This window comes from Homarus americanus, unplaced genomic scaffold (assembly GCF_018991925.1).
Source record: "Homarus americanus isolate GMGI-L3 unplaced genomic scaffold, GMGI_Hamer_2.0 scaffold16712, whole genome shotgun sequence".
NCBI lineage: Eukaryota > Metazoa > Arthropoda > Malacostraca > Decapoda > Nephropidae > Homarus > Homarus americanus.
The window spans coordinates 399,914-427,563 of NW_024757794.1; the positions used below are offsets into that span (position 1 = coordinate 399,914).

General features: G+C 38.7%; 1 protein-coding gene across 1 annotated transcript; it reads right to left on the bottom strand.

The window, feature by feature from the left end:
• Positions 1-1,267: 1,267 nt before the first annotated feature.
• LOC121857638 (inactive selenide, water dikinase-like protein) lies at positions 1,268-12,119 on the bottom strand. Its single transcript, XM_042353697.1, has 7 exons — positions 11,713-12,119; positions 7,782-7,886; positions 6,120-6,268; positions 5,344-5,456; positions 3,925-4,115; positions 2,966-3,156; positions 1,268-2,380 (listed from the first exon to the last, which is right to left on the bottom strand). The coding sequence occupies exons 1-7, from the start codon at positions 12,002-12,004 to the stop codon at positions 2,174-2,176; spliced, it is 1,248 nt and encodes a 415-aa protein (XP_042209631.1). The 5' UTR covers positions 12,005-12,119; the 3' UTR covers positions 1,268-2,173.
• Positions 12,120-27,650: the final 15,531 nt, after the last annotated feature.

Sequence of the window (27,650 nt, forward strand, 5' to 3'; positions counted from 1 at the left end):
TCTTGGCATATGAGTAACTACAATGAAGCAAACTACAGGCACATCTCTCTGCCTATTGGTTGTTTCATTGTAGTTCCTCATATACCAAGATTAACATTGGCATTATTCTGGTGGGTGTCTCACAAGAAAAATGCTGTAATTGTAGGAAAAATCAACATTCACACTGCTTCACTCATCTTCTGTTAAATGACAAGAAACATTAACATATTACTGTACCCTGTACTTAAAAAATTATGATGGATGTTTCATAAATGGGAAAATGACTGCGATTGTAAACTGAAAATATCGTAAGGTGAACGTGACGATAAACTACTTCACTGTCCGTGCTAATACAATATTAACATTACTTTTGGGTTAGGTAGGATATAAATTTTGGTGGATAGGCCCACAGAAAAATACCTAAATTGTAATGTAGCTCTTGCCTGAGGAAAAGTTGCCCATGCCTAGTTTACCACCTTGTATTACCAATCCTCTCTCACCAAGATGTGAACCCAGAAACTCTGAAGTGTGAATTTGAATTTAAAGATTTGCTAGTGAGAAGGAGGAATGTGTCAGGGTAAGTATCTTTCTGTGGGGGGCCTGGTGGTGAGGACAAAGTGTATATCAGTTGGGAGAGGTTACAATGTAGGATAAAAGTTTGACAACACTGTACTGACGGAGTTTCCCGAGTATAGTCGTCTAGTGCTAGCCAGATGAAAGTACTGTACCATTGCAATAGGACGAGAAAGGGATGGATTCTTGTTCAGTACTGCCATTTGCTCATAAATGCCTCCTTTTGCAAAGTAAACCTTCCCTAGAACATGAATTTATACCCTTCTCATCCTTTTGTAACTTAAGTACTTTCATCTGGCTAGCACTAGACGACTACACTCGGCTGGAGAAACCCGTCAGTACAGTGTTGTCAAAGTTTTATCCTACATTGTAACCTCTCCCAACTGATATACACTTTCTGTCCTCAGCCTCACAGAAAGAGACCACTCCTCTTCTCTCACTAGCAAATGCTTGGAATTCACACCTCTGAGAGGATCGGCAACACTTGGTGATAAACGCAGGAGAGGAGTCAACTGTACCTTTACATATGGTAATTGTCTAATACAAGGAGTGCATTTTCATCTTGACTACAAAAGTCTCCAATATTTGCAGACCCGGTGAACTATTGAGTATGGAAATATTTTAGAGATCTCAATTGTTTTTTCCGGTAATAAACACTTCGATACCTGTATGCACCACAAAACACATCTATAAAGGAGAAAAAATAAAAACAGGATTAATGGAAAAAAATTTATTGAATCCCAAGGCTGTGACATATGATGAATGGGGGCAAGAGAGAAAGCTGGTGCTTCCAGTCATTCACCGTTTTAAGAAAACTTTAACAAATGACCTTCATAATTTGTTTTCTTTCCTGCTTTAGCCATCTAATGTCTTTACTGAGGTCAAGTCTAACAAAACACACTTTTATACAATTTGGACAAGCATCTCTAGTATTAATGCTGCCACTGTCAACAATTATCCATTAGAGGTGTGTGCTTGTTTAACTTGAACGAAGTATATTATGTTACTGAGCAGTTGACCATCTTCTGGTATAAAGCAACAATAATAACTTTGAGCCTCGGTAGCAAGATAAGGAATGTCGTTGTTAGGTTTTAAGCACACTGATCATTCTACCGATTCTTCGATATGGACAAATCTCTCATCCAAATGTGGTGGAAAATGATAGGGGAGGAAACGCAAGTGTACACTGAATTGGGTGCAGTTCATACAAAATCATTTCAGTGGAACAGAAGTTGGCAGTGAAATTTAGTTGAAAACACAAAACTACATTAACAGCTTGCAAGTGTTTATGTGCCTTTTAATATTTTAGATATGATAACTATTCGTAATGCATAGGTGGTAGTCTTATGTCTATTGCTAAAAGTCCTAAAAACAGTAGACTAAAGAAAAGGTACAGATTTAATGTGGTTTACTACCCCTGAATATATAAAACTGACATACGAGTTATGAACAATGTATAAAATCATTAAATTAGTATCACCAAATGAGTTGAGATGAAACAATGCCTTTCTTGGTATATATTTCCTCATCCTCACCTTAACTACTTCAATTGAAGTCTGCTGCCAATCCAATGAAACTTATGAAGCGGTGATTTCTCAGCAACATATAGATGAACACTGTTCTACCACAGTTCCCCATCTTTTTCTTTTGCTGGAACTTCAATGACCCGTGGCTTGTCAATGATGCGAGCCGTACGATTTCCTTTCTCTACGATGCCGATGATCCATGCCTGGTAACCCTCTTGCTTTTCAATATCTTTACAGTAAGCTGCAGCTTGTTCACGTGGTAAGCAGATCAAAAGACCGCCTGAAGTTTCTGCACTCAGTCCCTGAATAAATAAGTAATATTAGCAAATTAGTTTATTACAGGTACAGTACTCGGATTCTTTTAAATTATTATAAATGCATTCCTCAATCTCCAAAAAAAAATTTGTTCCTGAAAAACTTATCTTAAAATGCCACAAAACAAGTTTTTGATGAAAATTTTTGGTTTAAACTGATTATAAGCCAATAATGTATTAAAAGAAGTACAGTACTAGCTGTACAGTAGTTATAATTTTATATCAATACAGTACAGTACTTAGGAGAAACTGCATGAGATTTGAAACAAAGTAAACAGTATGAAATGCCAAACCAACATCTATGATAAATATCTTACCACAGCAATACAATGATTTCCATTGCACAGTACTACTGTATAACTGAAGATAAGTTCTCCAAGAAAAACAAAGCAAAACAAAAAAGTCCCACTCTCGACCCCTAATGAGTTGTTGCATTATCCTATTCCCACTACAGTACAGTACTTTTTTTACATGATGCAAACACTGTTACCAGTCAAACATTATTTTACCAATAACTCTTGGATCAACCAAAATAAAATTCCTGAATTTAACTCCCATTGAGAACTCACGTACCTGCAACAGATGAAACATGTTGCCACAAGCCTTTGCAACAGCAGCCATCTTGGCTATAATTGGAAGATTGTGGATGACGAACGAAACTTCATTCTTCTGGTTCTTGGCCAAGTTTTGTGCATGGCCCAAAAGACCAAAGCCTGTTACATCTGTAGCACCGTGAGCATTATATTTGTGCATTAACCTAGCAGCTGAAATGAAGAAAATATGGTGAGATAACTAATAAAGAACATATTCTGTCTGTTATTAAAACAAACTACAGTACTTTGAGAAAACAAAAATTCTATTAATACACATGTGCAACTTCCAACAAAAGCAAATTACTATTAAGTATTTCCACATTAATTTTAGTCACTGTACACCTAAAATTCTCTACCTGAAGTTCCTTACATTACTTGTCAACAAAGATAATCCATAAAATATAATCCACCCATCTTCAAAAGACTGTAAGCGCCTCTAAATAGCAACACAACATAATATGTGGTAGGAATTTACAATTGTGTACACATGTTTTATAAACATCTTCAAAGTTTAGTACTCTGCAATTGTATTCTCAAACAAATAATGAAACAATATTTTCATTTCTTTGCAATTATGAAGGTAAGCTGGAAAAACTAATTAAGGGTCTCAAAGCTCTGACCAAATCCCCAAACTTCTGAACCCCTGATGGAGATAACTACCAGTAAATCCCATTTAAAATCCATGAAAACTGCATCTGATTCTTTGTACAGCATCAATATTATTTTTACTCACACACAACAGACTATGCTAACACTAATTCTTCAAATATAAATCAAACCATAATTGTCTACCTCAGCACAAGTTGGAATTTTATAAAAGAAATAAGTCTTCAAATGACATTAGCAAACTCCTTATATTAATTGATAATAGTAAAAATAACACAATTCTTTAAAATCAATGCATTGTTTTGATCACACAGTGATGACAAACAGTCATACCAGTTCTATTAAGGCGAGCCATCGAATCCATGGCTCTCTGGTAAGCTTTACGGACATCCTCCTCAGACACCACCAACTTGATGCGGTTCCATCTCTCAGGCTGGTCCAACCACTGATGTGCATTAACAGCTACTTGTGTTCCAAGAGGTTTGGTAAGCACCAGGACATCCCCAACCACAGCACAATCTGGCCTGAGAGCAGAGGGACAGAGAATTAAAAGTGTTCCATTTTCACGAGTTTATTCCTGTACTTTAGTGTTGGCCCTATCCATTTAAAGGAGGAAATAAGAGCAACTGGCACAAAGAAAAGCACAGAATGACAGATTTCCTAAGATAACAAGCAGAAACACACACGCACACCTGTTCATTCATATATTCAACTTGAATTCACATTACAGTGAACCTTGGCCTCCACACTTCATATTATTCACTGTGTACACCAAGTTCATCCCTGCTTCCCCTCATATGCACGAAAACGGAACACAAAGAACAAATAATTTCAATTAATGATGGCCACCGTCCCTTCAGTTAACTTTCATTAACGATGACAACTGCCATTTAGGGGTTAACCATACAGGTACTTCAAGCACAATCTAATACTGTACAGTATATCATCTTAACAAAGAAAACCCCAAAGGCCAAGAGAGATTTTAAGTGGGTAATATAAATTCTCTATCAATCACTATCAATTACCCTCTGTAACTACCTACCACTTACAGTGATATGTCCCTCATCTATAGTAAAGACCCCCAATATTCAGCCAATATACAGTCACGAGGAATAGTCTTGTCGCAATAGTCCTCCACGAACCCGGAGATTCAGACTCGTGAACCCAAAGCAGCAGACACTGATGCATTATTCTGTCCATAAATGTTTCAAATTCACGAGTCTGAATCTTGGGGTTCGTGGAGGAGCAGGAGAGGCGACAGGACTATTACTCATACACAGCTGTAGGGCGGTATGGCCAACACATATACAGTATACAACATCCTTTCCCACCATGATGTTTACAGGCCAACTGTATTCCTGCATTCCGAATTTTTACATCTTGAGTTGTGGCATTTGTAAGCAAAGGACAGTGTGTGTGTGTGTGTGTACTGTATGTGCATTTCATCACATATTCTGTACTGTAAAGAAATAATCTATTGTTGTTACACATGAAAATCTAGTGTAATGGATATAGTACCCTTGTGTCATAGATTGGAATGCTACAGAGCTACACCCATATGGATTTCTTGGGCTACAAATCAACCCAAGAACCAATTTATATTTAACCCTTAATCAGATGCTAACAACCCCCCCCCCCCCAATACGTTAAAAAATGTAAAGCAAGGAACATGAAACACCCACTGACGATGGCTGCCATTTGAGGGTTAATAAGGTTGAGATAATAAATAATTTAGTACAACAGTAAACTTACACAATGAATTCGTTGGGTTGACAAACAGTAGTGGCAACACCTCCAATAGTACACCAGGGATTCATCACAGTCTGACCTCCTGTTACCGATGTGTTGGCTTCTAGAGCAGCGTCCTGTTAAGTGGAAATAAAAGGGATTGAAAAGACTTGTTTCCTTAATCCCTTGAGAAATAATTAAGGAATCAAAAGGAAGATTAACCATCCCAGGTTATTTCAACCCTTGATTAATAACTCTAAAGCTACGTGAGGAAGTTAGGTAGTGTCAGGATAGTTAATCTTAATTAGGATAATACGATGATTGGCCACTCCAGCTTATTTAACCCCATGATTAAAAACCCTAATGCTACCTGAGATGGCTAAGTTAGTGTCAGAATGGTTAATCTTAAGGTGAAATAAGCTTGGGTGTAACTTTCAAGTGATCCTAATTAAGTTCATACAGGTACGAGGCCTAATGCTAATGGTTTTGTATCCCTGGTGTGTATGTGTATTTTCCCACAATGTACATAGCATCCTTACTAGTTTGAACCAATTAACAATTAAATACAAGGTGGTCCAGAAATTATATGACCCATTATAAGATTAAATAACCTCAAAAATACTACACATACACATGTAGAAGTCTACCAGGTGGGGGAAGGGGGTTGCTGATTTGTCCACCAAACAATATAAAGTTGTTTGTCAAGTATAATGAAGCCAACAAGGTCTACCTATAATATTTCTGAAGTTATTAAGTTTTAAAATTGGCCCGATAATCCCACCCAAAACAGAGTAACTCACCTTGAAGCCTCTCATCATCAGAGGAATAACAACATCTCTCTCCTTCTCTGTCATCTTGGTCGACACTCCCAGTAACATTAACATATTGTCACAGTCCGTCACTCCCATAGCAAACAGGTCACTAAGCACATTGGCACAGGAAATTTTACCTGGAAAAATAAATCACACACACATACAATACCTGATAACTGTGATAGGAAACAAGTGACATGAAAAGACTTGAATGAAATAATTTATGACTCAATGGGCACACACGGTAATTAATAATGTCTTGGGAATACTGCCACTTGTCTTGTATACTGTACTGTGTAAGTTGAGGTTATAAACAAGTTATGTGTGAGCATTTCTACTTGTATAAGTATCTCCTTATCACTTTCTACACTTGTATACATTATGTTCACATTTTATTGTTCCTCTGTTTCCCCACTGGACATATATTCAGTATATTCAAGCACATACTGTACAGTACAGTATATAAAGAAAATCCCCTTTAAAAAATCCTGTATTGAGATGGCACCACTACTATCCCAAACCTTTTATGGAAATCATAAATATAAAAGCTTTTTATTGTATGACAGATAACATTGTTTTATCTCATTTTAAATAGTAATAGAAACAAAATAAAAACAAGAAGCAATAAGCAGTATACTGTACATCCTCAATAAACACATTCACAGCTGCACACCACCTGTGGCACAAACACACTTGGTACAAAAATTCAAGTGTTTTACTCCAAGAAAGATCAATACATTTCAGAACACATAAATGAGCAAATATTTTCCATGTACTGTAAAAAGAAACTCCACAGAGTCCACAGCTCTACATAAAAATTTTGGGGGATCTCATGAATACTATGTATACAGGATATAAAAAAGTATCTCTCAACTCATGAGGTCCTGGGAGGGTTAGTATGTGTGGCTCTGTGGCATACTGATCCTACTACATGTGGTAACTGAACATCATATTAATTATGCCAAAATAAATACACATTGCATTACTATGTTGAACTATACATCAAAGTAAATGTATGTGCCAATATCTATCATCCGTGGTCTCATAATGTTTCACACAGTGTGGACAGATAATTTATTATTTATGTTATCAGAGTACTGCACTGTACAGTACTTGTGTTATTATAACTTAACCTAATACTGTATTTAGCTATCTGCAAAACGTTTATATTACCCAGTTTATCCATGGAATGTGCATATTCTACAAATAAAAGTAGGAAATATATATACAGTACTGTACAAACCTGAAATGTATACATTCTATAAACAATAACTATGTAAATGGGACAGGGTAAATTTTCCATAAGGTGGTCAAATAACTAGACTAGAAAATTAACCCAGGGGTCTCCTTACTCAGGGGTCAGAACAAAAACTTACGTCTTGACACAGCCCCAGAGGAAGACTGGGGCTTATACAGGGGATCAGGCAAATGAGTCAGCCAAGGAAACAGACTCTTACTTTCATGTCAGCAGAACCACAAAAGGAGCTCATATAGAAGTTCTATAGCTTGAAAATGAAACTTTTTGAGGACATCTTCTTAGTATATAGTACCTTTACTTTTTGCAGCTTTTCTAAATTGTTCATATTTAAAATTATAAAAATCATTTGTAAACACCCGGTACAGTACAGTACGAGCCACCTGGATACTTACCCATCATGTAGGGATCATCAACCAGTGGGTAGAAGAAGTCAGTCGTCTGGACAAGGGAAAGGCCACCATGACGCAGTGGAGTAACACTCGCATCCATTCCAATTCCTGAGGAAGAGTTAACTTTTACTCCTCTTGTCACTCCATTATACAGTACAGCAGTAAAAGGAATAATACTGTACTGTACACATTATTGTACACTGTATAAGATATAACATAATCATACATTGTAGACTGTAAGGATAAGAATATCTGATGTTTAATTAAGCACAGCATAAATAAGCTGAATAATAATCAAATGTAATAATGATAAATATGCTAAAATAATGAAGCTTTTTTTACTACCAGTACAGTATGCTTACTTATTTCATTATTCTCTAATACTGTACAGTACTCACAATGTACAAATAAGCTTTCAATGTGTCATCATTCTCCTACAATCACCATACAGTATAACTTACTCCACAAACTCACAGGGAACAAGTAACATTGTCTCCACCAGTTGTCTAATTGTCCAATTACTCCCCATTTACTCTCAAATAATATGTATGTGTAAAATTACACAAAAGAAAAATACTCCGTGTTCTTAAATTTCATATGCTAATTATGCACAATAAAGGTGTAGAGTTGTATGAGAAGGTGTGGAATCTGGAAATGAAGAAATATTCAGAGGTGTGGAGAATGCCGGCAATGGACGAGGAAGGGCGAGTGGAACATCAGCTGCACTGTACTGTATTGTATGTACACTATTTTCTTATGTTTATGATTGGTTTACAATCACTGTGGATAAGTACTGTACACCAAATATTTCAATTGCTGATATGTTTAGTAGCATTTTCTATTATTTTAAGACATTCTGGGAAATCCTTTTAGTCTTAGGACTGTACAGTCAGACCATAAATTGTTTTTACCCTTTTGGTGTTGAACAATATGACACACTAGTAGCCTGGCTTTCCTTACATGGTTATATGTGGCTCCACCAGTAACACCATTCCTGTCACTTGTCATAATACAACTTCCTTTTCTGTGTACAGGTGTTGACCATTATACCATTGATTGATATAAGATCGATCAGTTTTACGATGTTAAGAAATTAACACCAAATACCGCGATGCGACGGCTAAGATCAGATTTACAATGGTCGTTACCTGATGGCTACCAGAATGTTTTTCCTGCAATGTCACTGCTATGAAAAAGTGATGTGCAATAACTCGCAATATTCCAAGATATGATGAACCAATCTCGGAATGGTGTAACACGTGCGACCCACGCAGGAGGCTTTGCCCATCTCCGGTGACTGCCAAGCTGAGCAGCTGAAATGTCACGTCACCCAGAGGACAGTTTGCACATGGAAGAAGCTATTCTTTGTACACAAAATCATTTATACTCTACCAGTAAATGTGAGGAATAAAAAAAGAAAAGAAAAAAAACCAATTGTGTCATTACACACGAGTCAGAACAGCCGAGAACTCCCACTCCGCTCTGCCGCTCTGTGTGATAACTTCCGCACACGTAGAAATGTTTATGCTTTTATGTTTTTGACAGTAATATACATTTTTCTACACATTCTGTATGAAATATTGCATGTGCATGTAAACGAGTAAAAAATAAATAAATATTTCCCCCACAAGTTATTAATATTGATCATCTTACAATGGCTCTATGAAGTCCCTAACCCCATCGTATAACGGCCAACACCTGTACCGTCATCATAAAATGATCAAGCGTACTGTAAACTTGACAATGTAGACAATTAATAGCATATCCTCAGAACATTGTGGACTTAATATAATATTCATTTGAGGAACTTGTATTTCATTGGATGTTTATTACAGGGTCTTATACAGCTGATATAACAACAACGTTTTCTCATTTTTACTGTCAGTCAAATTATTAAAACCCAAAAATTTAAAATTCTTGGTGATAGCTTAAATTACTAGTATTAAATATTGGTGTTATTTTATTAACAAGAAATGAAAATAGTTGAAATGACATTTCAGCAACTGATGAAAATATTGTGCATCTTATGTTATCAGGCAGCTTTAAAGACTTGCTTTTGGTCCATTCAAAAATGAAAAATCAAAGAAACAAATTCACATTTCATGGATACAAAGACAATACAATATTCAGATATTATTTATACTGTATTAAAATTTTGTATAAGCACCTTCAGCCTGGATGACGATGCTTAGTCCTCGAGGCATAGGTGCCATCGGGTCTCCAAGTCAAGTTCCATCCAGCCGGGTTTACAAGTTGTTCCCAAGAGTGCAATGCACCTCCAATGATGTTACTATTGTATGTGCCATCACTCCCTTTTGAAAACTTTCATTTTTTTTTACTTTTAAAAGTGGAATTTGACCTATTTGGAGCTTAACTCATGTTACGAAATACTGTAAGGTTCAAATATTTCCAAAAACAAGGGTAAGGGAAATTATGTCGCAATCACGCTTACTAGCCCTACCGAGATGGCAGGAGAGGTAGTGTTCATTTTAAAATCCATCACAGCAAGAGGTAAAAGTAACTTAAGGTCTGACTGTACACTATCTCCACTTTTATAATGGAAGTTTATGGATAAATGTGCTTTGATTTACAAAAGGTTTTCAGAAATTGGACCCTTTCATAAATTGGGGAATATCTATACAGGTATGTACATTTACATATATACATAGTACGTATATACTGTACAGTACTATACAGTTCACAAAATCATACACAAAAAGTGACCGATGAAGCTTGCTCATGACCCTTCACCCAGGGAATGATTAACACTATCCATAACTGACCTTTGAACAACACAGAGCCGGATAACTTCTCAATAATACAAAACTTACCACACACAACAGGCAAGATGTAGTGGCAATTATGGTAACATCGTACTTTCTGGGCACATCAATAATGACAGATAATCCAACCAACTGACCAACCAAATCTTACTGAAACATATTATAGAATCAGGAGTAAATGGCTGTAAAACAATAAAGACAAGTGGTTCCTTCCAACTAAATTAAGACAGTTCAGGCATTGTCTATTTCCATTTGCCAGAGGTATTGGAGTCATGGCTTTAGCCCCAGTTCCTAAATAAATTAAATTTTCTCCTTGTTCATAAACCAGTTACCATGTACAGATGAATTTAGGAAATATTGACTGGATAATAGGGGTTAAGTAGGATCTGATGAACATTAGGAAACCCCAGCTTAGTTCACCTGATGATTCATAACCTAACCCCCACCAAATAACATTAGGATATTTAATCATTTATCAGCTGAAATAGCCACGGGTTCCTAATCTTCATGTGACACGTTAAGACTATTATAGAAACATGCAGGAGTAACCTTTATATAATACTGGATACATACACAACTACACACCACTGTGGACTGGTGGTAAACTCGATAAAATTGTAATTTAAGTTTACAATTGATAAAGCAGGTACAGTACTATAGACCCTGCTGGTATATAATTCAGCATGTAGATAATAGAGGTACCCGGTTCAGCATGACTACCTTACTATACATCACACATACTGAGAAAAAGGTTTGTTTATATTTGGGGTCATTTGTCCCAAACCATGACTGCTACATCAATAGAGCCATCTCAAAGTACACCCGAGTCATGCTGAAGCAAAAATAAACTTTGTCAATACATATTAGAAGTTTGTTTTGAGTTAGGCGGGGAGAGAAGACATGGTGAGTGTTCCAGACACCTCCACGAACATGACTGGCTTGATCATTAAGTGTTCCAAGCGATACTAACTAACTAAACCTGTCTTAATGTAACTACAACTACCATATGACGGTTAAAACAAGGAAACTTAAAGTAGTTTAGGTTAAAGTTGTCGAATTAAGTGTAAATGTGAGGTTCGTGGTAGAGTATGTAACACTAGCCACCACACCGGGCCAGACATGTGATGTGGTATAGCATGTTGTTGACTTACCAATATGAGTGATGGGCATATGCATAAAATGCGCCGCATGGTCGTGTTCGTGGCCTGTACCATCATCCTGCAGCCCCTCCAGGAGGCGTGTGAGCACCTCCTGGGGGACCTTACACCCTCATCCCTTCAGGTCCGCGAACCGTGTCAGTCGGAAGTTAGCGTCTAACTCGTGGGCCACGGGATTGAACGGCCTCCGGATGGTTAGGGTCTGAGGTGTTGCCCCTAACTCTAGCTGTGCAGCGGCCGCTAGGGCGTCCTGCGGCACCTGCGTCGGCTCTATATACACCTCCATCTACACCTACTGTCGCACAACACGTCTTCCACCTGATGAGCGAATCTGTGGCGGTCCTGGAGACGAGCACCGGTACCCCTGCAGCTTCTCAGACACCCTCAAAATGGCGACTCCCCGACCACGGGATTCCACCGAGTCCCGGATGATGCGCACCCCAATGGCGGACGCTGATTGGCTGTTGGAGGTGGTGACGTCATGGCGGGGAGCGGCTCGTGTTGGGGTGGGGAGCGGGGAGAACGGGTGCCGCTGCAGGGATGGGGAAGCCAGACCCTACACCCCCTCCTTACCTAATATTATCTCTATTTACTAAAAAAATAACACTGTCATAAATCATCCTCTCTAAGCCAATGACCAAGGAAGGTTAATAGTCGTTTGAGATGATGTTGTGGCAGCAGTTTCGTCTCGTTACGTGTTGTTTAGCGCCAAACTATCTCGGTGTGTGATAACATATCTAATCCTATCTTATACATAACATATAGGTCAATAGTACATCTTCGCCCTGATTTAATATAATATCAGTATTTTCTTAACAAATATGGAAAAATGCATACATTTATAAACGTGTCACAAGTTAATGCTAAGTTTTTGGAAGTTAAAACACTTTAATTAGAAATGTAATTTAAATCACGTTCACCCAGCAAATAAAACACTTATTTGATCTATCTTATCTCTACAGTTGTATGTCCTTAAATCCAGTGAAAAATACCCTAGCTATAATAACAGAAATTTCCTTCTTGATTCCATATTATCGAATCCTGTTCATATATATTCACAATGACTAAACATGTTTGTTTTTCAATTGTTCTTCAGATCTATATCATATTTATAACTATGTGGCTATTTCTCAGACACTGGCTTTATTATATTATCTACGAACCGAACAAGAAAGTCTACAAACCCTGTTAACGTTTATATATCTATTCATCGAAAATATAGTGTTAATCTCTTCAAGGTAAGTGTTGTAGATATTTCATAAACTCGCGCCATAAATTCGTAGCAGGTTGAGTTCTGTTGCCGTGGTTACGTCGTTCAACTTATTTCAACGTGTTATTAATATCTTTGGAATGTATTTCCGTGAAATATAAAAATATGTTTTCTAAGACAAATTCAATATATATATTTTGGTTCTTTGCTTTTATAAATATCTATAAAGTTGTAAATAACTGCACTACGTATAAAGAAATATGACATATTCGAAGGCGAAGTCAAAGTCAATTAGAGTTTTGTGAGACAATGTTTATGGTTGTGGTGTGAAAGCGCGCGTTGTTCGGAGTGTGTTAAGGACTCATTTTCTTTCAGAGGGACGCACATAGAGTTTATTTGCAACAAGGGCACAAATTAGGTTTTATATAAGAATTAAAAGTTTAATGTAGGTATTTTTATTATTAAATTACACATATTAATGCATAGGTATATTATATATATATGAAAAATTGACAACTCTCGAAGGAGAAGTCAAAGTCAACAAGAGTTTTGAGAGACAATGTTGATGGTTGTGGCATGAAAGCGCGCGTTGTTTGGAGGATGAGGGCGCAGGTTCCTCCTCAGCCACGGACACAGCAAGGCACAGTGAGCACTGTGGCAGTGCCAGACACACACTGACACTACAAGGGGAACCATCGCCTACACTGCCGCTACACACTCTTCATACAGGGCTCACGCCGGGGCCCTTTGGTCGTAAGTAATTGTCATTTAAGTTTATTTTGGGGCTTAATTAATGTTTTCAGTAGTTTAGCACAATTGAAATGTGGTATTAATTGTGACTAAATAAAGTGCTAACAACCACACCGCTATTTGTGTGGGTACACTTTGACGAAGTTATGTTTATTACTTTGTTGTTTGAAGTTCTGAGGCTTCAAGTGGTTCTATAATAGGTAAGCGAGCTGATCAGGGACGAGAGGGTAAATGTTTAATATTGAGATAAAATTGGCCATCCAATAACTGTTGATATAGAATTAAAATTTACGCAAAAATGTTATGCTAAATTATGAATAAATAACCCAATTGTTGAACCGGGCTTTAAGAATTATAAATTGATTAGGCAACTCTTTATTCATAATGAAGTAGCAACATTCTTTATACACCGTGTATCTGCATTGTCTATATACATGCTGAACCAATCAACAGACAATGGGATTCTTGTATTTGTTATCCCAAATGTACACTTTTCTCCTGAAAACTTAAAGTGAACATAGAAGTGCTTCTCACCAAGGAAAGTTATTCTTGGTGGCTGATGGTCAGTATCATTCCACGTACTGTACAGCTAAAGTCAGTTGATAAGTGTCTCGGGTCTGTTTGTGAAAACAGTAACATAATTACTAGAGTATTTTGTTAATTTTTTCATTGAATTTGTTACTGTTTTATTTATATTTTTCGTGAGTATTATTATTTTCGCTGAAGATTAAGATTAAAACTTCGTCATATAAAACTTTGTCATGCCCTGAAAATAACCTAGAATTCGGTAAATTTACTTTCTTTGTTTTTCATTGTTTATCTTTTTTATATTAACATCCCATTCTTATTATTTTCTCGCAATGATTCACCACTTATTGTGTTATATTATATATTAATTTTGCATGACCTTGATCGTTAGGGTAAAGTATGCCTTTGGTACAGTACTTCCCTTTAGAAATAGTGGATCATTTAAAGATTAAGACTACTAAGCTATTTTCACTTGAAGATTAACTACCCTAATGCTACCCGCTGTGTTAGGTTAGGTTAGAATGGCGTTACACAGGTATTAGAATAGGTTAGGTTAGATATATTATGTTAGCAGGTCCGTATTACAGTTTTATGAACTTGGCGAAGCGATTCTTCACTTGATCCGACTTGGTAATTGACATTCTTTAGTGTTGTCATACTTAAAGAACCTTCCAGACATAATCAGTTAAGCTTTTGTTTCATTTATGTGGTACTGCGTAAAAAGCTTCGTTTCACAAAAAAAAAGATGGGTACTAATGCTTTCTCTGGATCACTGTCTTGAAGCTTAGCCCCAGCTTATTTCACCTGATGCTTAGGTAAGTTAGATTAGGTTAGCGTTGTCATTTCCATATATTTTATACAACTACAGAAAGTATAAATATTTAATTCCGGTCATATATAAACTTCTATTAGTAGTTACTTAAAAATCGATACGGAGTTTAGTAGAATTTAGGTGACGTCATTTGCCATAAAAACTTAGAAATGTCGACGATAATAAGATTAGAAATGTCGAATTAATTAACTTGAGACTGTCGATCACATAATCCATGACACTCGACAACTTGAGCCTTGGAATGTCGACACTAAGCTTTTATATCGACAAAAAGACATCAGCATAGATAGGATCACAGCTTATCGACAGTATGCCTTTAGTAACGTCATTTACATAGTTGGTTGTTATGATGAATTGATTTAAATATTCACAGTAGATGCGTAGAATAAGCGTAAATAAACAACAGTGCAACTTTGAACCTCCTTGCTATGTGACAGATACACAAGTGGCGTTTTACCATTGTATTGCGTCTACTTGATAAGAAAAAGATTTATTACTGTTATCAAGACGAGAGATAAGATGTGTACATGGTGGCAGGATGGACAATGTTAAGTAAATCCACCACGAACTAAACCAAAGTTATTTCTCAAGTGACCTGACCTGCTAAACCTATTGAAAGGTACCCAAGGAACGTTAGGTCAAGGTAGTTTAAGTTTAGGGTTTTTTATTTTAAAAGATAAATTGAATAAATAATAATGGTGTCGTAGCCATATTCGAATAGATAAATCTATCCTGACACATCCGAAAGTACCCTAGGATAGGATAGTTTTAGTTAAGTTAGGTTTAGTGCCCTTTAGATTAAACAAAACTATATAATGGATGATAATGGTGTTGTAGCCATGTTCGGGGTACTTTTTAGAACAATGGCCAACCTTCAGGCAGGGAGACGCATTGGTCTTCACTACCATGAAGGTCTGTACCAATTAATTATTTTAAAACATTAACTTAATATTAACTTGTGTTAGAATTCGCAGTGCGTCACGTCATCTGGATATTCGATTTACTTGAAAATGGTAGATGTTTAGCAGTAGGAAGGTTTTAAACGTCTCTTAATAGTTAAGTGTTAACCAGCCTGGTGTTAAGTGATCTTGATTCACAAAGGTTCGGTAATTATTTTCCTTGGGGGATGATTCTATACGTCAGTCTAGTCTTTGGTAGTAAGTGAACGTATGTAATTAAGGTAGATTCTCAGTGTATTTCAAGAGCTGCTTTTATGCCTCAGTTAAGTACATTTTACAAGGATTATTCATATACTGTAGGCTGCGTTCTTGTGTCCATACATTTAAACTTTTTATTTTCCATACATACACGAATCACCAGAATGTGTGCCCTCTCCATAGCTTATTTTGAGATTAACCTAACCCCCTTAGATGACAAGTCTAGAATCCAATATAATTTCAAGCAATCTAGGAAAAAGTTGGTAGCCATTGGTTTACTGGAGCTGTTCCTACCATAGCTTGCTGGATGTGTCGTGGTTTGTGTAAAAAATGGCTGGATATCGTGGGTGATGTTGTGAAAGTTAGCAATGTGTCATATACTGATAGTGTTAACCTAACCAAACCTAGCGTACCTAGCCTAGCCTAATCTAACCTAACCTAATTTCATCTAACCTGACTTAAACAAACCTAATCCTCAGCTTACTTCACCTAACCTCACTGAATCAAACCTTACCTAACTTAACCTCTCAAGAGTTACTGTATTAAAACTTGTTATATTTAATACACATTGCAGTTAATAAGTGGTAATGTCCTGTCGGGTGTCGGGCCAGTACAATGACATACCCTTATATAAGCATAAAGGCCCCAGTTACAATAAGCTGCCAATAGCTTTCTTGGACTATTTGGTTAAATTGACTTAATGTTTATCACTGTTTATATAATTCTTCTGTGTATGTATATGATGGACCAATGTGAACTTGTATGATATTTTACTGGATCTCTCTCTCTCTCTCATTGTGATCTTTGTAACTATAGACACTAAAGTTTACTGAAGTAGTTCATTTTTTTTATCTCCTCACACAGCAGAAGAAACATCAGCAGCCCCAAGTGAACCAACATGAGCAACCCGGCGAGTGAGTTAGATCGTCCCGGGCAGGCGTGGGGGGGCGCTGGAGGAGGAGGAGGACCGAACACTGCTGCAGTCGACAACTACGAGTATGACAACAACGAGAACAACAGCAAGAAGGGATGTTGGCACTCCTTCTCCACCTGCGTCTCCCGTGAGTGTTGTCTTGCCTTCTGTGTATCTGTTTATTTAATGGCCACGTCACTTAGAGGTGTTCACGTCGAGATCAGTGGCTTGTTCGGCTCCCTCCATTCATGATAGTCTTGTTAACGGCTGTTTTGAAACCCAGTATTGTTCTCGCTTCCACGTCTTAGTGCTGGTAGACTGTTCTATAGGTCTGCCACCCTCTGTATGAAGGAGTATTTCCCTATATTCTTTCGACATATCTTAGCGACCTTAAAACTGTATCCTCGTGTAGTTGTGATACAAACCTTCCTCCACCCTGTACTATAATACTCCGTTTATGACCAGTCTGTGTTGCTTGTTTTTGAACTAGTGTCTCAACCACGTCAGTATTTTGTCTAATGTTACCTTGATCTTGGAGACTAACTGTGACTGTAAAACCTTATCAAACAACTTAGAAAAATCCAGTCGTTAAAAACAGTATCTAGACCCACCGTGCTTATCTGAAACCTCGGGTGTTATGTGTTGTTAGACTAATAGACCTGTAGTTTTATGCAGCAATTATACTATCCTCATAGGGGTGACGTTGGTTCATTTCCTTGACCCAGACACCCGTTGAATAAGAGTAGTGTTAGTGGAATGTACAGTAAGTCTCGCTAGCCCTTATCATCCTGGCCTCTGCTCCGTCCACTCCTGGGGCTTTGAGTGAGAGAGTGGTAACGTGAGAGTGCAAGAGTGAGAGACCGTGAGAGTGCAAGAGTGAGAGACAGTATAAGTGCAAGAGTGAGGGACTGAGTGTGAGTGCAAGAGTGAAAACTGAGTGTGAGTGCAAGAGTGCGAGACTGAGTGTGAGTGCTAGAGTGCGAGACTGAGTGTGAGTGCAAGAGTGAGAGACTGAGTATGAGTGCAAGAGTGAGAGACTGAATGTAAGTGAGAGTGAGTGGTAGAGGTGAGAAAGAATGTGATTAAATAAGAATGAGTGAGGTAGTGGGAAAGAGAAAGATGACTGGAAGATGGGGAGATATAATTGGAAGAGAGAGAAAGAGAAGATATAATGGGATAAAGGAATACTTAGAGAGAGAGAGAGAGAGAGAGGGGGGGGGTAGGTGGTGGTGGTGCGTGATAGTTAAGGTATGAACAGGTAGTCACGGCAGCCAGACCTGTGTTTGGTATTGTTAGGGGCAACCACACCCCCTCCACATCCCACTCCATACACCTCCCCACCACCACCACTCCTGACCGCCCCTCCACACCACTTCTGACTGCCCCTCCCATACAATAATAATAATAATAATAATAATAATAATAATAATAATAATAATAATAATAATATAATAACAATAATAATAGTAATAATAATAATAATAATAATAATAATAATAATAATAATAATAATATAATAATAATAATAATATAATAACAATAATAATAATAATAATAATAATAATAATAATAATATAATAATAATAATAATAAAACAATAATAATATATTTCTCTTTGTTTTAATCGGCTTTTAGTAGTTGGAACATAATATTAGTCAACTCTAACTCACTGTGTAACCCAGCACTGTCTTAAGTACTGTCCCTCTCCACCACTGGCTGACCTTCACTCCGCCCTGTGGTAATAATGCCCCAGTGACCATTAAAGGGAACTATAGTTAACGATACACAAGGTCATTCATTTCTAATTGGGTTAATGGTTAGGTTAGGTTAATTTGTCTGTTTCTAATTCCTACCATACCACCACTACTATTACTAATACCGTCATTACCACCACCTACATCTACTACCACCACCACCTACCAGTACCACCACCGACACTTACCACCACTACCTAACACTAACACACACACACGTCCTAATAAAAGGCCTCTCAGGTCACGCACTAAGAACCTGATAAGAACGTGTATTAAGAAGAAAAATAAAATTACAAAATCATAATACAATAATACAGGTATAAAGTACAACAGATACAAATGTTGATTACAGGTACTGATATTAAAGTACAGGTACAGAAATTCTCACCTGGACAACACTGTATCCTACTAGTGCAGTGGTTCTTAACCTTGTTTGAGTCACGGACCCCTTTGGGAATCTGGTGAAAGCTATGGACCTCCCTAGAAAAATGCACATAAACACAACTTTGCATGCAATGAATATACTTTATTTTATTGAAAATTCATTGCCTCATACAGTGTATGACATACACAAAGTATGAATAAAGTAAACAATCTTAACAAAGAATTATGTTTCACACTTTTTTATGCAAAAATTAATGGCCACTCCATACAAAAATGAAATACAATCATCTTGTGCAAATTAAACAAAACAAAACTTTAATTCTGCTCAAAAGTTCATTTCAATGTGAAGGTTGTTGTCGTTTGGCTTGAAGATAAATGTTAAATTTTTATCTGACCTTCACGGACCCCCTGAAGCCCATCCACGGACCCCAGGTTAAGAACCCCTGTACTAGTGGCCTAACCTAACCTAACCTAACCTGACCTGACCCAGAGGTGACAAGTTAGGCCTCAGAAAGCTCTTTGATTGAGCAATGATTTTCTGCCGTCAGCTGGGTGGTTTAGTGGTCAGCGTGTCATCAAGGTACTCTGTTCGATACCAAGGGCACGTCACTGAGCCGGTTCCCATGACAGTCAGGGCCAAACTGTAGCGTCATGAGTACCACACACACGCGCGCACATATACACAGAGTTACATTCAAACATACGTAATTGCACACACATTAGTATACACACACAGGTACACACACACACACACACACACACAGGTACACGCACACACAAACTCACAGGTACACGCACACACAAACTCACAGGTACACGCACACATAAGAGCATAAGGAAATAGGGAGTCTGCAATAGGCCAGTTGGCCTGTGCATGGCAGCTCCTGTCGAAAGTTACTACCACTCTCTATCATCCATGAATCTATCCAGCCTCCTTTTAAAACTTTCCAGCATTCCAGCACTTACTACAAAGTTGCTAAGCTTGTTCCACTCGTCCACCACCCTATTTGTGAACCAGTTTCTTCCTATCTCCCTCCTAAACCTAAACTTATCCAACTTAAATCCGTTGCTCCGAGTCCTATCCTGCTCGGATATTATAAGAACTTTATCTATATCGCCTTTATTGATTCCTTTCACCCACTTAAATACTTCTATCATATCTCCCCGCACTCTTCGTCTTTCTAGGGAATGCAAGTTAAGTTTCTTTAACCTATCCTGATGTGGAAGGTTTCTAAGTCCCGGAATCATTTTCGTCATTCTTAGAAACCTTCCATATCAAGATTGGTTAAAGAAACTCACAGGTACACACACACACACACACACACACACACACGCGCGCGCGCGAAAATTCCTTAATATATGTTTTGCTTTTTACTATAGTTTTTTCTTTTCTTTTCCAAATTTATAATAACGGGATGATCATTTTGTAGTGGCCAGCTATTATGATCGGCGTCTCCCTTAATTAAGACAGGTGGGGTGTGTTGTCAGCGGTGATTGGTTTATATAACACCTGTATCGTAACTTCGTACTGATTCTTACCTGGGCTGTAATTAATATATAAACACTAGGTAGAGTGATTATTATTATTATTATTATTATTATTATTATTATTATTATTATTATTATTATTATTATTATCATTATTAATTAGGTGTTGTGGGGTCTGGGGAGAACAGGAGGTGAGGGAAAAAAATTCCTCTCTCTCTCCCTCCCTCCCTGACCTCCCTCCCTCACCACCCTCCCTCCCTCCCTCCCTCCCTCCCTGACCTCCCTCCCTGACCTCCCTCCCTCACCACCCTGAAAGCAAGGCAAGGAAGAGACACACTGACAATCTCACACATAATCCCTGTAAGCTGAGTGAGGAGGTGAGCGTGTTACCTGACTGAAATAGTCACAGGTAATAACAGGTGTGTTAGTGTGTGTTGGCGGTGGGGGGCAATTATGGTTTTACGTGTAGGGGGACAGGTGTGGAGTGGTGGGCAGGTGTGGGGTGTGGTGGACAGGTCTGGACTGGTGAGGGTGTGGAGTGTGATGGTGATGTTAGTGATGATGGTTATGAGTGGTGATGGTAGTTGTGGTAATAGGTGGCGATAGTGGTAGCTATAATGGTGGTGGGGAGGGGTAATGGTGGTCATGGCTGGTAGTGATAGTGGTTACGCAAATAGTTGTAGTGATGGTGGTAGTGGTATAGTTGTATAAGGGGTGGTAGAACTGGTAGTGGTAGTAGCGTGCAAGGCCTGTCGCCACTGCAGAAGGATTGTTGCTATTAACAAGTGGTGGTAGCCAAGGGGACCAGGCCGTGGGGGGGGGGGAGGTGTCTTGACCGGAGGGAGAGATATCATTGGTCTATGAAACTTCAATGACGTCACACCACATGAAGACGTCACAGATGAAGATAAACATTATGATTGGGTCATGAGCTCAATGACATCACTCCGCAGATGATGACGTCAGGAAAATGGATGATGTTGATTGGTTGAATATTATAAGACCACTTACTAGAGACGGATGAGGGAGATGATTTATGATTATTTACGATAATTTATAGAAGATGTATTATTTATGAATTATTATTTTTATTATTATTACTCTCTCTTATATAACAATTGGATAACATCTTCACCTGTTATCAATCACGGTTATTACCTTACCTGAGTGGTGATTGGTCCAGGTGTCCGGTATCGTACGTTGGTAATTGTGGTAGTGGTGGTTGGGATGGTGGTAGAAGCAGTGGTAGTGATGATTGTGGTGGATAATGGTGATGTTAATGGCGTTAGTGGTGGTATTGTTTGTCCTTGGTGGTGGTGGTGGTGGTGGTGGTGGTAATGGTGGTAGTAGTGATGGTGATGGTGGTGGTGGTGGTGGCGGTGGTGGTAGTGTTGATATTGTTTCGCTGGCAACTGTGTTAATTTTGGGGCAGCAGGAATTGTACCTGACACGTGTCGTTCTCCTGACTGACCGAACGCGCTGCTAGGGAGGGAAGGAGGTGATGAGAGAGAGGAGGAAAGGAAAGGTAATGACACGACGAAAGAAGAGGGATAAGGAAAGAGAGGAGAAGAGGGTAGAGAAGATGAAGGAAGGGAGGTGGAAGAGGGAAGAGGAACCTGGAGTGGGTCATCTATGTATACACAAGAATACACGCTCTTGCAAACACATACACAGACACACACATATGTACACAAGCACATATACACGCTCACACACACAAAATCTTCGAGAAATCAGCTTGGAGTGGCGTGCAAGGTACTGTACTGTAGTTGATCGTTCATTACACGCATGAGAGAGGAGGGGGGGAGACGGTGAGATAATGTAACCGTGAAAGAGACAGAGAGAGACAGAGATATTCAGTATTAGTGTTTACGTTAGAAAGAGACACTTGAAATTAAACGGTTAAAAAAAAGGTCGAATTCCAGATCACTTTGTTTGTTTGTTTGTGTGAACGTCAACTGAACTGGTCATTGTGTTTTATGTTGTTTGCTTGGGCTCGATTTATTATCCGTAATGCAATGTCATCATCAACGACACCTCCATTATCATCATCATCACTACCAGATTTTAACTTCATAATCCCTAATCATTCTAAAACAGTGATGATTTATGAGTTAATTAGGAATGAAACCTTAATGATAATTGAGACAGTTTAGAAGCTGCAATTAGGACTGAAACCCATTTTAACCCGTCACGTAATAAAATGTGGTCAGGCTATGAGCGTATGTCTAGCTTACTGTCACTAATTATAGTTACTCTGGCATGAGGATGTTGCCCTATGATATAAACATTACCATTTTGTCTTCCAGGATTACACCAGCCAGTGATATAGATGGATAATGGGTTGTGATTTGTTGGTGGCGTCTTATGAGGTTTTGGTAAATTATGGCGCAAATGTCACCCGTATCCCGTTTCAATAAGATCTAGTCTATTATGCCTTATCTGAATGGTTGTTAGTCCGAGATAACACAATTCAGGAATCATCTTAAAGTCACTCAGGGTGTTAAGTGTTTCTGGAGGAGGTAGAGTTTCCATGCCTGTGTACAGTAATCAGACTAGGATGTGCAGTACTTGAAATTTGTTCACATTAAGGAGCATTTTTCCTATCTGTTTAGTTACGATAGATGAAGTTAGTGTTATGTTAGGGTTAGATTAAGTTAAGGATGCGTTAGGTTATAGTTTAAGTTAACTTGGGTTAGGTTGTAATAGAGGTAGATTAGGTTAAGTTAAATTGGATTAGGTAAAGTTACACGAGGGACGGGTTAAATAAAATTATACTTGAGGTAAGTTAGGTGAAGATTAGATTAAGTTCGATAAGGTTACGAGTAAATTAGGAGCAAGGGCTGATGATCGTGGCTGACAGCGGCTGACATTATCTGACGTGTAGTGTGTGACTGTCAGGAACACCTTTGAGGATAATGAGCTGAGTCATGCGTGTGGTGGTGGTGGTGGTGGGAGGGTCATGCAGGTCTTCATAAACAAGAAGATATGCCCCACTAGAGTTACACCACGCCAACACCACAGTAACCTAACCTAATCCTCCTAACTTAACCTATCCAAATATAACAATATAAAATACATTAACCTAGCCAATCCTACTTTAACCTAATTTAACAATATACGTTACCTTAACCTAATTAAAGCTATAATAGCCTAACCTAACCAAAAGTACCTAACCTAACCTAACCAAAAGTACCTAACCTAACCTAACCTAACCTAACCAAACCAAAAGTACCTTATCTAACTTAACGTCCACTACCTTAACCTAACCTGACCTACATTAATCAAGCGTAATCAGCTACCATAACCTAATCTAACCTACACTACCTTAACCTAACCAAACAATCACCTTAACTTAATTTAAATATACTGGTATGATTTGTCCAATGGTGTTTAGTCCATTAGGAAATAGTCCTGTGGTATATTGCCCGTAGAACATTGACTTGACTCAGGTAAGAAGAGAATTTATGGGACAGAATATTTGTTGTATAATAAACCACCTGTTGTATTAAACCAGACCACAGGTATACCAAGGGGGTCTATTTTTAAACCCACTAAACCTATTAAGATGATTGAAGATAAGCTTATGACGCGTGGAGCACCATTACCGTGTTGGTTTGTTTGGTACGTGTTCATAACGTGTTTAAAATATGTATGGATAGAAGAAAACTTGGAATAAGCTATAATGGACCGGAACACGAGCTGAATATGATCAGTATATGAACTAAAATGACTAGAACATGAGCTGAACATGATCAGTATATGAACTAAAATGACCAGAACATGAGCTGAACATGATCAGTATATGAACTAAAATGACCGGAACATCACATAATAATGGAGGAAACTGCAGCGGGCCTATTGGCCCCTCGTCGGCAGTCCCATTTACACCTAACCCCTATTGCTCATATATCCATCCAGCCTATGTTTGAAGCTATCCAGCGTATTCGAGTTAATGATGATGTTTGGTAACTTGTTCCACTCGTCCACTACTCTATTTCCAAACCAATGTTTACCTATTTCGCGCCTAAATCTAAATTTGTCTAATTTAAAACCACTGTTATGGGTTCGCTCCTGGTTGGATAGTTTGAGTACCTTTGTAATGTCCCCTGTGTTCATCCCTGACTTCCATTTATACACCTCTATCATATCGCCCCTCACTCTACGTCTCTCGAGGGAGTGCAGATTAAGATGCTTTAACCTGTCTCTGTACTCAAGGTCCTAATGCCCGGGATTAGTCTTGTCATTCTCCTCTGAATTCTTTCCAAGGATTCTATATCCATTCTGTAATACGGTGACCAGAATTGAACTGCGTAATCCAAGTGAGGTCTCACAAGAGCAAGATACAGTTTTAGGATGACCTCGCTAACCAGAACACGACTTGAATATGAATAGAACACGAACTGAACATGGCTGTACATAACTGAACTTTTTTTTGCGTGGATGGGTGTGTATTGTGTGTGTGTGTGTGTGTGTGTGTGTGTTTTGGTTGTATGTATTTTGGTTTTGTGTATGTGTGTTTTGGTTGTGTGCGTACGTGTGTGTGTTTTTTTATGTATGTACTGTATGTGTGTGGGGGGAAGAACAAGTCAACACCATTATCACATGAGAACACGACACCATTGACGTCACCACGCTGTTATAACCAACACAAAAAACATTAATTATTACCCGCTCTACCTGGATTGAGGAGGTCACTTGATCACGTAATGCTGTCTGTCTGTCTGTCTGTCAGGGTGTTATGATCGTGATAACTATAACCAAACTTAATCAGTGGTTTAGGTTAGTTTTTTTTGGGTGTGATATTGGGTTGAGGTGGAGTTCGAGTTGTGACCCACTTGAGTGTTGTGATGGCGTGTTGGAGTACTTGTTTTGCCCAGATTATTATTATTATTGTAATTATAATAATAATAATAATAATATAAAATACAAAAAGAAAATACCCCCTTAACCGTTCAATCCCCTTATGTTGTTATCTTATTTTACGTCAGTCCTCCTTCGTTATCACCCCTCCCTCCTCTTCCCTCCTTCACCACCCCACGTAAGAATGCCACAGGAGGGGAGGAGTGAAAGATAATGAGTTAGGTGATAATATTTTTTTACCTGGTGTGTGGTATGTCCCTAATTGGCTGGTTCACCTTATATTAGTGTTAGGTAATGGTTCAGAGTTTAATGTGGAGGTATTCTGTGGGTGGAAGGAGGTACTGGTGAAGGAATGTGTAAATCCTTCTTTCACACGCATACATACATACATACATACATACATACATACATACATACATACACAGACACTCACTACATCAAACATACAGTACCAGACACACACTAGGTGGGGCCAATGACTCTACTGGCCATTATGATTTCCGGGTCACATCTTGATCCTGTTTTCCTTGCACCTGAACCTTGTGTGTGTGTGTAATAATAATAATAATAATAATAATAATTAACGGTTTATTGAAAAAGTTCTGCAGCCCGAAGGCTGAAAATATACATTGGGCATAAATGACTTATTACATACATTGGTGGTTTAACAAAAGCCTTCATTAGAGAAAGGTAAAGGAACATACAGTGAACATACAGATTATTGTAGGTGTTGAACAGCAAAAACGTAGTATAGTAACTCCCTCCCAGATGGTGTTAGGAGGGACCTCACGTGGTGTAGTAGTTCCCTCACAGATGGTGTTATGAGGGGCCTCACGTGGTGTAGTCCCTCCCAGATGGTGGGGGGACCCGTGGTGTAGTTCCTCACAGATGGTGTTATGAGGGGCCTCACGTGGTGTAGTACCCTCACAGATGGTGTTATGAGGGGCCTCACGTGGTGTAGTAATTCCCTCACAGATGGTGTTATGAGGGGCCTCACGTGGTGTAGTAATTCCCTCACAGATGGTGTTATGAGGGGCCTCACGTGGTGTATGTGAATTCCCTCACAGATGGTGTTATGAGGGGCCTCCGCGTAGTGTAGTAACTCCCTCCCAGATGGTGTTAGGAGGGACCTCATGTGGTGTAGTAATTCCCTCACAGATGGTGTTATGAGGGGCCTCACGTGGTGTAGTAACTCCTTCACATATGGTGTTATGAGGGCCCTGACGTGGTGTAGTAATTCCCTCACAGATGGTGTTATATGAGTGAGGTGTGGTTCCAGGCCTTCCTATCGTAGACGGATTAACACATCGCTGGTAGTTGGGTCTCACTGGCCGTTATCACTGGGTACCTGGGACCTCACTGTGTGAAAGGTCAACTTGGGTACCACTGTTACTGTTGAGTTGTTCTCACTGACTTAAGCACTGTTCACCACTGTTCACCTCTGTTTAACACTGGTTCCATTTCTTTCCTAAATGAAATAGTAACTTCTGGCGTGAACTTGTTGATATTCCGGTGGGGAGGAGGGTTCAGGGGAGGGAGTTGGTATGGGCCAACTTAACAGTTGACCTGGCTGCTCCGAGAGGGGCGCCAGGTATGTCTTGACCCTTCGGTGGTCAAGGATGTAGTGTGTGTGTGTGTGTGTGTACCTTACACGAAATGGTAAACCCTTTACTACGAGTGATTCAGGTATTTAACGAATGAGACAGATGTTTAACGAGTGACGTAGATATTTAACGAGTCAGGCATGTTTAACGAGCCCAATAGGTGTTTACCGGAGTCTTAACAGGTGTTTGCGAACCCAACAGATCATAATAAGCCGAACAAGTGCGTAACGACTCAAACAGGTGTTTTACTTGAGTGGGGCAGGTATTTAAACTGAATCTAACGACTCCGGCTGAGTGTTTTAACGGAAGTGTGACAGGTGTTTAACAGAGTCCGACGAGAGAGGTGTTCTAACAGAGAGTGAACAGGTGATTAACAGGCCCAACAGATGAAGTATTTTAATTGGCGAAATACTTTCCTGCAGGCATGTGGAAACTAGCGGCGAATGTGA